The sequence below is a fragment of the Tachypleus tridentatus genome, chromosome 13 (genome assembly GCF_004210375.1).
Source record: "Tachypleus tridentatus isolate NWPU-2018 chromosome 13, ASM421037v1, whole genome shotgun sequence".
Classification (NCBI taxonomy): domain Eukaryota; kingdom Metazoa; phylum Arthropoda; class Merostomata; order Xiphosura; family Limulidae; genus Tachypleus; species Tachypleus tridentatus.
Genome location: NC_134837.1, coordinates 120,200,889 through 120,209,879, shown reverse-complemented (window position 1 = coordinate 120,209,879; position 8,991 = coordinate 120,200,889). Strand labels below are relative to the sequence as shown.

Genomic DNA, 8,991 nt, shown 5'->3' with positions numbered 1-8,991 from the left:
TAAGAAAAGGTTTATAACATAACGTTTTGGAACAGCATGGGACCTATTGGTCACTATCTGTTGCTCCATCCTCTAAACTAAATTAAAAAATAATAATCTTAAAGTCATCCTTTATCATTCATATACTTATCAAGTTTGTTTCTTAAACACACTTAAATTTACTTTCTCCACAACATCCTAATGCTACCCATTCAAAAGGCCAACTACCCTGTTAGCAAAATTACCTCAACATGACTCTAACCTGTTAAAATTTATATTTGTCCCTTAGTTCTACTATTTTTACTGTTAAACCAGAAAAGAAACAACACGATGCATCAAAACTATCAATTCCCTTTACAATCTTAAACACTTCAATCAGATCTCCCTAACTCGTTTAAGAGAAAACAACTTGAGATATTTCAACTTCTCTTTATATAACAGCCTTTCCATCACAGGCACCATTCTAGTAACATTTCTCTGAACTCTTTATAACAATTTAATGCTTTTCGTAACGTAATAAGCCCAAGATTGAACACAATATTTCAAGCAATCTGTACAATAAATTTATAGCCTCTTTAGATTTGTATTCAATATTTTTGTAGATACAACCTAAAATTATATGTGACTTACCATTAGTAACACTGGTTGAATGGCTTTAGAGACTGATCAAATATAACACCAATATCTCTTTCTTCCATTACACTGTCGAGGTTATTCCAATCCAAATTATACTTATAATTCAAACTGTGATAACCCACATGCAGTATCTTGCATTTATCATAATTAAAACCCTCTGCCATTTCTTTGTCTAACTTCACTAAATAATCTAATTCCTCTCGAAAATCAGCGGCATTCTCTTCGCAGCCAGCAACATCTAAGACCTTGATATCATCTGCAAATTTAAGTAATTTTCATCTATGTCATTCATGTAAAGCAAAAGGAGCAATGATCTCAAGACTGAGCCTTGAATTGCCCCACTTGTGACATTAATTTTGTTTAACTGAACTATATTCGTAACATCTCTCTGCTTTCTTCCATCCAACGACTCTTCTATCTAGTTTGGTAACTTATCTCCCACACTCATAGAGATATTTTTACAAGCTTTTTATGTGTTACTTTCTCAAACACGTTCGGAAAATTTAGATGATACCCCAAATCTACACCTTCACCTTAATTGGCATTAGCAATAACTTTTTCATAGAATGTCAAAAGATTTATAAGGCAAGATTTTCCTTTAGTTAAACCATGTTGACTATTCAATAATATTTTTAACTTTGTTAAATGACTTTACAAAGCATCTTTTAACAGACTTTCCAAAACGTTTCCCACAACTGATATAATACTACTGGGTCTATAATTACTGGAAAAAAAGTTATCACATTCCTTGAAAAGAGGAATTACATTAGCTAACTTCCAATCCTCTGATACCTGCCTACTATTCAAGGATTGACAAAAATATAAGTAAATAGCTCACATATCCAGACTTTAACCTTCTTAAAAACATTTGGGAAAATACCACCTGGCCCAGAAGTCTTATCTCTTTTTAAATTCCCATTTTTTTCATAAACAGCTCAAAATTAATACAGTCATCTTGTTTAATCTCGTTTCCATTTATCAGCTGTCCAAAATGTGGAATACTGCTTAAATCTTCATCACTACAAACCGAAAAATAACCAAAATTTAATAACCCAATAAACTCATAATCATTAGATACTAGCCTCCCTTTATCACCCCTCATGGGTCTTACTCCTATTTTATAATTTTGTTTACCCTATAATGTTTAAAGAAATCCTTGCTGTTAATTTTTAACTTTTCAGCCAACCTTTTTTCATACATCGCTACGTAAAGGTTTTGTAATCATTATTATTAAAGTTAATCCATGATGCTAACAAATTACATAAAAATGTAATTACAAAACATATTTATCGCAAAACACGAAAACTGAGTCTCTTTTTAAATAAAAACTGATTTTTTTATCATTAAGTAAGATTTGGTTTGAGTTTTACGCAAAGTTAGACAAGGGCTATCTGCGCTAGCCGTTCCTAGTTTAACAGTTTTAGACTAGAGGGAAGGCACCTAGTCATCATCACCCACCGCCAACTCTTGGACTACTCTTTTATCAACGAATAGTGGGATTGATTGTCACAATATAACGGCATCACAACTAAAAGGACAAACATATTTGGTGTGACGGGAAATCGAACCCGCGACCCTCATATTAGGAGCCGAGTGCCTTAACTATCTGGCCATGGCGGGCCTCCTTAAGTAAGGTATGCAGTCTATTAGAACCTAAGAAAGCTGGCTTTTATGTTTTCAAAGGCAGTACTACAGGATGTGCTATCTGTGCTATGCCACTAGGAGAAGAAATTATTAAACTACTATACAAATAAATGATTGTGAAATAGTAAATATTAACTAATGTTCGTTCTCGACTATGTGACACAGCGATAAGTCTCAAGACTTATAATGTTAAAAATCTGGTTTCGATACCTGTGGAAAATTGTAGCACAAATAAACTACTGTGTAACTTTGGGTTTAACAACAAACAAACAAACTAAAAAAGACATTTGCTGTCTTTGCTCCTCTGTCGCCATTTTGATTTGTATGTGTTCTACTTTAAGTTTTGAGAAGATAGAAATATTTTTAGTGTAAACTGACACTAATTAAACCGGATTGACATGCGTCCTGGTTTCAGCATTTGTGTTTCAAATTGATAACTAGATGACCCGAGTTTCTTTATATTCAATTTAAAATTCAAAATGTGTGTGAAAGTAAAAAAAAGTATTTCGTGTAATTTATTAATTTTTAAACTTAATTTTATACATTAATAAAATTCTAACGTATGAAAAAATAATTGAGCATAATCTGAATGAACCAAGAAGTCCAAGCTGTATTAATATGCAATCTGTCATTATAATACTAGAAAAATATTTTTCTTCAGGTTCAAGTTCTGTACGTGTTCATTTATGAAAAGAGTTAGCAGTTTCGAAAAACTGTGCTATTTAAAATAAAAACAGATAAAATCAGGGGCTCGATTCTGCTAATGTGGCACTGCTGTAAGAAAACACACACAAAATCACATAATAATAGATTTCACATCAACATCACATTGTAGTTTTGCGCACAAAATTTTATGCTTGAAGTGTGTACGTATATAGTTTCTGCAGACCACCTAACTAAATATGTATCCAAGTTTTACAGCTATAATAGTAAAAAGACAACTGTTATGAAACTGTGCAAGAAATAAATATATATACATACATATATTTGTGTGAATAACATATTTTATTATAAGACGTGCCTCATTAAAATTTCTAATCCATAGGTAGCGCTTCAAAATAACAGAAAATGTGAGTTTTGACTGATAACGTATTTGTGTTGCTGTATTTAATTAATTCTGTAATTCAGTATATATATATATATATATTAATTTTTTTTTGCTTTTTATCATTTGTAAATATTATTTCGATTATATTATTTAGTATATTTTCAATGGTGATATTAGTAATAGTACTAATAAACCCTTGTACTATTCATTAGGCCTAAGAGTAAGATGTTTACCAATTACAATGCTGGAGTGAAATTTATAGTATATGTATCGCATACATGCACTGGTTTTGAAACTGGAAGTACGAAACCTCACATTAAGTAATTAATTTTAAAAAGTTTTGTAAATATTTCTTCTAAAATACGATTGAAAATAAATATTTATTTGATGGGAGTTTCCTGTTAGAGAGATATTATCTTTAGTTAGTTTAAGCTATTTTTCTCACTGCAGCAATGAACAAAACAATACCTGGTAATTTAAAACACATTTTTAGAAGAGATCTTATTTAAAAACAAAAAATGGTTTATTACATTGAATTATTTAGCTGAGTGGATGCAGGTCACAGATTAGGTGGCATAATTGGTGTTGGTAGTCATTCAGAATTATTTCTGAAAATCCTTTTTAATTCATGTAGCTTTCAATCAAATTATTTAGTGAAACATACTGTTAATCTAGAGTAGCTGAATAATTGAGAAATAAAAGAGAATTTTTAACATATTTGCTTTTGATAACTTGTAGATGATAAATCTAATTCAGTTTTAACCAATATAACCGAGAAGTAACATGTGGAAAAGTTTCAAGATTTGTTAAAATTGCAAGGATGAAAGTCAGAGTAGTGAGGTACCAATGATGCTATCATGTCTCTGCATGAGGGTGGATACAGCTGGTATTATACATCGCAAAGGGAAACGTTTTTGGGGAATTTATCTGTCATTCCTTACAGCTGCATCTCAGACAGTAGTGTTTTTGTGCATATGAATTTCTTTAAAGACACTTAAGAGTACCTGTGCTGTCACCTTGTTTTAATACTTTTCACCAGTACCCAGCTTTTGAAATAATCTCTGGATGTGGTGTCTCTTACCAGATAAGCAGATAGGTTTGTAGTTTCTGATTAGATCATTCAACTAGAAGTGATTTTTGTACTTAAGGTGTTTAGTGGATATTGTGTGTTGTGGAGTAGACTTAATCTCTACACAGTCATTGTAATCATTCAGAACTCTACATACCTAACCTCATGTAGTAGTCTAAGCGGGCCACTTAACTTTTTTAATTACTATAAATATACAGCGACTGCCTTTATATCTGATAAACTTTGTGAATTCAGATATTAAATAACTCAATAAAAATAATGTTTCACACCCAAAGTACAAATGTTGCTCCTACAATTGATTATAAAATAATTGGAAACAGTACTTTTAGTGAATGTTAATATTCAAATTTATTTTAAAATAAAAAATATATATATGAAGAAATTAGACTGTTTAGTTTTCCTCATACTAATTAATTGTTTAAAAGTGTTTTTAAGTATCCTTACAAGTGAAACATTCGTGTCTATTAGCTTTCAAGTTGTTCTTATTTTAAATTTCTTTTTAGGGAAAATAAACCCCTCACATTAGTATCAGAGACTTTGCTGAAGAAAAGAAAGAAAAGAGCAGAAGAAAGAGCCAAAGCTATTCAAAATGCAGTGAGGGAAAGAAAGGTGAAGTTGTATTTGTCCAGGATCACTTTAATGTTAACTGTGCATAAAGTTTGAAAAGTTGTATAGTGGAGATTATATGTAATATTTAAACCCCTTTTCTTTAGGGAGTCAGACCTCCTTTTCTCAAGTTAAACATTTCTGTTTGTCAAATAATAGCAACAGAAACTTAAGATGATGAAGAATGTAAACCTCTGTTAAGTAAAATGTTTTATTTAAGTTTTCATATGAATTAGTCAATAGTGTTTTGTATTTACATAAAATGTACTTTACTATGGAATGCATTATTACTGAGCCAGAAAATAAAAGTATAGCTTACTATAAATTAATTTATATGAAAATTCTTTTTATTAATTAGTGATTTTTTCCCCCTCCAAAATCATACAGAAACAAAGGCAAAGAAAGAAAGGGGGATTTAAAAGTGCTGAAAAATTTGTTAAAGAGTACAGACGTGTAGAACGAGACAATAAACGTTTGAAATGGGTAATGAGATGTCCAGCGAAATTTGACTTTGCAACAGAACATCGGCTGGGATTCATCATTCGTATTAGAGGGTAGAACTGTTACTATTTATTGTTAAATAGTTAATTTACAGTACATTGTATGCGAGAGTACTTTCTATTTCTTTTTTAAAATTACCTAATTCACAATTGCTTGTTGTGTAGGGTTAACAAAGTTTAAACACAAATGTTTTTTAAAATAATTTTATTGATTTTACATTATCACTGTTGATGTAACATAATTAAATATTTGAAATATCATAGGCTAGTGATCCAAACCCATAATAAAAGTTTCTATGTAAACCAGCATGGCTTTTAGTTAAGTCTAGAATCAAGTAGAAATTAAAAAGTCTCATGAAGGCTTAGCTTGGTGATATGTTGCTAGAAGAAAATGATGTTTTTTGATTAACTTCTGCTAAATTTATAACTTTAATTTCTTTAAAGGTCCCAGAATTCTTGCTTTTTGTTTTGGGCTGTTTGTATATTAGCCCTTATTGCCTTTAGTAACTGCTTGAACGGGGAAAGAAAGTGAAACTTTCTAATAAAGAATTTAAAAAAATCTAGTTACTTCTAATTTTAATATGGTAAATAAGTTATCTTCATAATGTACCTGTTAATCTGTAAAAACTTCATCACAAGTATCAAGTAAGTTCACAAAGTTTTTTTGTTTTTTTTCAGTACAGTAAAATAAACTGTTCAACATGTGTGTTAATTGACTTATTCAGGTGTTTAAGAGTTGCATTTTCTTGGCCTCACTTGTAATATGACAGCATTTTCCTTTATTAGTATACTAGCTGAATGTTTAAAAACAGTTTAATATCTTAGTGTATACAGTTTATTATATTTGTATTTATGTGTTTGGTAGCAAAGTTTTCTGGAATTAAAATGGACATACAAAACAAAATATAAAATTAGGCAAATGACTTTAATATAGTTATTGAATATTGAGATAGATATAATGTGTTTATTTAGTAATCTAATGAATCTTATCTAGTTTTAAAGTTTCTTATATAAGAATGTGATATCTTCAAACTTTATGTCTGGTATATTTCTATTTTAGATCAGATGGTGTTTCTTCCCGAACTTGTAAAATCCTTGACCTGTTGAAGTTACGAACTATAAACATTGGAGTTTTTGTGGAGATGAATGAAGCTATGCTCCAGTTACTAAAAGTTATTGAACCCTTTGTTACTTGGGGGTAGGTTTTGTTACCCCTGTGTAAATCAATTGTCTGATCTTACCTTGTGAAACACAAACTGTGACATGGTTCTTTGTTTGATTTTACCTGTGTAACACCACTTGTGGCATGATTCTTTGATGTTATCCCTGTGTAACACAACTTGTGGCATGATTCTTTGTTTAATTTTACCCATGTAACACTACTTGTGACATGGTTCTTTGTTTGATTTTATCCCTGTGTAACACTATCTGTTACATAATTTTGTTATGATGAATGAGGTATCTTACATGAAAAATAAGAAATTAGTCTCAGCTAACCCAGACTTCATAACTTTTAGCACTGTATTTTTCAGATAAAAATACAATCTACTACTACTACTACTAAAAGCTGTTATCTTCCCAACAGAAATCTCTCCCAGTTACTAACCCTTTACTCTATCATCTTATTCTTCCTGTATTTTAACTTTTTTATAATTCTGACCACAAAAACTCTTTGTTAAATAAAGATACAAGCACAGAGAAAACTTTTCAAATGTTGTCACCTTTTTTTTGAAGTATTAACAAAACCTGAATCATATATTCTGATTTTTCTTCATTCATAAACTCTAATTCTGCCTTGTTTTAACCTTTTCCTTCCATAAAGATAGATAACTTTATATAGTAAAGAAATAACTTATTCTATTACAGAACAATACACTTATTAAACTAAGTTTGTGGTTCTCAAACGTTTGTTTGTGCCAACCAAATTTCATCTCCTTGGACCACGATGAGTTCTATACACTGTACCACTTTTTTCATGGACTACTTTAACAGAGCCATTAGACCAAAATATTGAGAATTGCATTCTAGATAGCTATTCCACTACAGTTGAAATGATCTGAACATTAGTGCTAATTTGCCAGTTTATTAAATGTGTAATAAATATGATGTGTTAGTAATAATGAAGTATTTGACAGTTCAAGGTTTAGTTTGCATGGAAATTCATCAGGTTTGTTTCTTCCAGGTATCCAAATCTAAAAACTGTACGAGAACTAATCTACAAGAGAGGGTATGGTCGGGCAGCTGGTAAGCGTGTCCCGTTATCGGACAACTCTTTTATAGAAGAGAGACTAGGTGACTTGTGGATAGTTTTTTATTTGAGCAAACAATAATTTACCTTTGTATTTTATATTTATGAAAATTAAACTATGTAAACAAAATACATTAACAGTGTGTGAATGGCAAGAACTAAGAGTAATTTTTATACATGTTAATGTGACTGTCTGTTTTAAACTTGTTGGGGGGTGTGCTAAAACAGCCGACTATAGCAAAGAAAGTATTTTATATAAGAAAGTTAATTTTAACTGTTTGATTTCTATCAAGTTATTTCTGGTGAAGGGCATAGGTAATTGTTATCCCATAGTTTAGGTACTTATGTGTCTATATATACACAAATTTAATTACTCTAAATTTAAACACAAGTTTCTCACACAGTGTTCAAATTAAAACAATGTTTTTATCTCATTCTATTCTTAAGTTGTTTTGTGTAATGATCTATGTAAAGCAAATGTTTTGTGTGAAACTTAAGTTTTTTCTTGATTTTATGTGGTAAATTACAATTAATAAATCCACTATCTTGTTGATTATATGTGTATCAAGTGTTTCCATAATTAGTTCCTTCATGTTACATTTGATGTTTTACACATGAGTTTGAATTTTGACATTTATTTATATTACTGTAATGTTACATATTTATTTTATTATTGAAAAAAACAAAACAAAAGAGCAGGAAATTGTCTGTTATAAGGATGATTTATATTATTCAAATATCTAGCTAATAAAAAACAAACTAGACTTGCATATTTCACTAGTAGTTTGATATATTTTATTTGAAACAACTGCAATCATCATTATAAAACTAATTTCTTACTTTTAAGGAAACTATGGTATTTTGTGCTTGGAAGAATCATTATAAAACTAATTTCTTACTTTTAAGGAAACTATGGTATTTTGTGCTTGGAAGACTTATTTCATCAGTTGTATACTGTTGGCCCTCACTTCAAGAAAGTAGCAAATTTCCTGTGGAAGTTCAGGTTGAACCCTCCAAAAAATGGTTGGACCAAGAAATCTCTACGGTTTACTGATGGGGGAGACTACGGAAATCGAGACATTAAAATTAATGAATTACTGAGAAAAATGATTTAAATATTTTTGTTTTGTATAGAGAAATAAAAACGATCGTATAACAGTCATACATGTAGTTTCTTCCACTTAAGTCTGGATCAGGTGATGTATTCGTAACACTTCAATAAAGTGATGTATTACTATAA

General features: G+C 30.3%; 1 protein-coding gene across 2 annotated transcripts; it reads left to right on the top strand.

Moving 5' to 3' along the window:
- Positions 1 to 3,283: 3,283 nt before the first annotated feature.
- On the top strand, positions 3,284 to 8,991 carry LOC143240360 (large ribosomal subunit protein uL30-like). 2 transcript variants are annotated; one of them, XM_076482675.1, is made up of 6 exons: positions 3,284 to 3,329; positions 4,901 to 5,006; positions 5,391 to 5,557; positions 6,564 to 6,701; positions 7,686 to 7,795; positions 8,658 to 8,991. In XM_076482675.1, coding segments are annotated over exons 1-6 (732 nt in total). In that variant the 5' UTR covers positions 3,284 to 3,327; the 3' UTR covers positions 8,867 to 8,991. The 2 variants fall into 2 exon arrangements, with proteins under 2 accessions (XP_076338790.1, XP_076338789.1); XM_076482674.1 differs by having other exon boundaries at positions 3,323 to 3,627.

What these genes read in the sequence shown, in the direction of transcription:
- LOC143240360 (XM_076482674.1), top strand. Translation starts at nt 3,533, where the DNA reads ATGTTTACCAATTACAATGCTGGAGTGAAATTTATAGTATATGTATCG. An exon ending in ATGCAGTGAGGGAAAGAAAG is followed by an intron (nt 5,007 to 5,390) that starts GTGAAGTTGTAT and finishes AAAATCATACAG; the next exon opens with AAACAAAGGCAAAGAAAGAA. An exon ending in TTCATCATTCGTATTAGAGG is followed by an intron (nt 5,558 to 6,563) that starts GTAGAACTGTTA and finishes TTTCTATTTTAG; the next exon opens with ATCAGATGGTGTTTCTTCCC.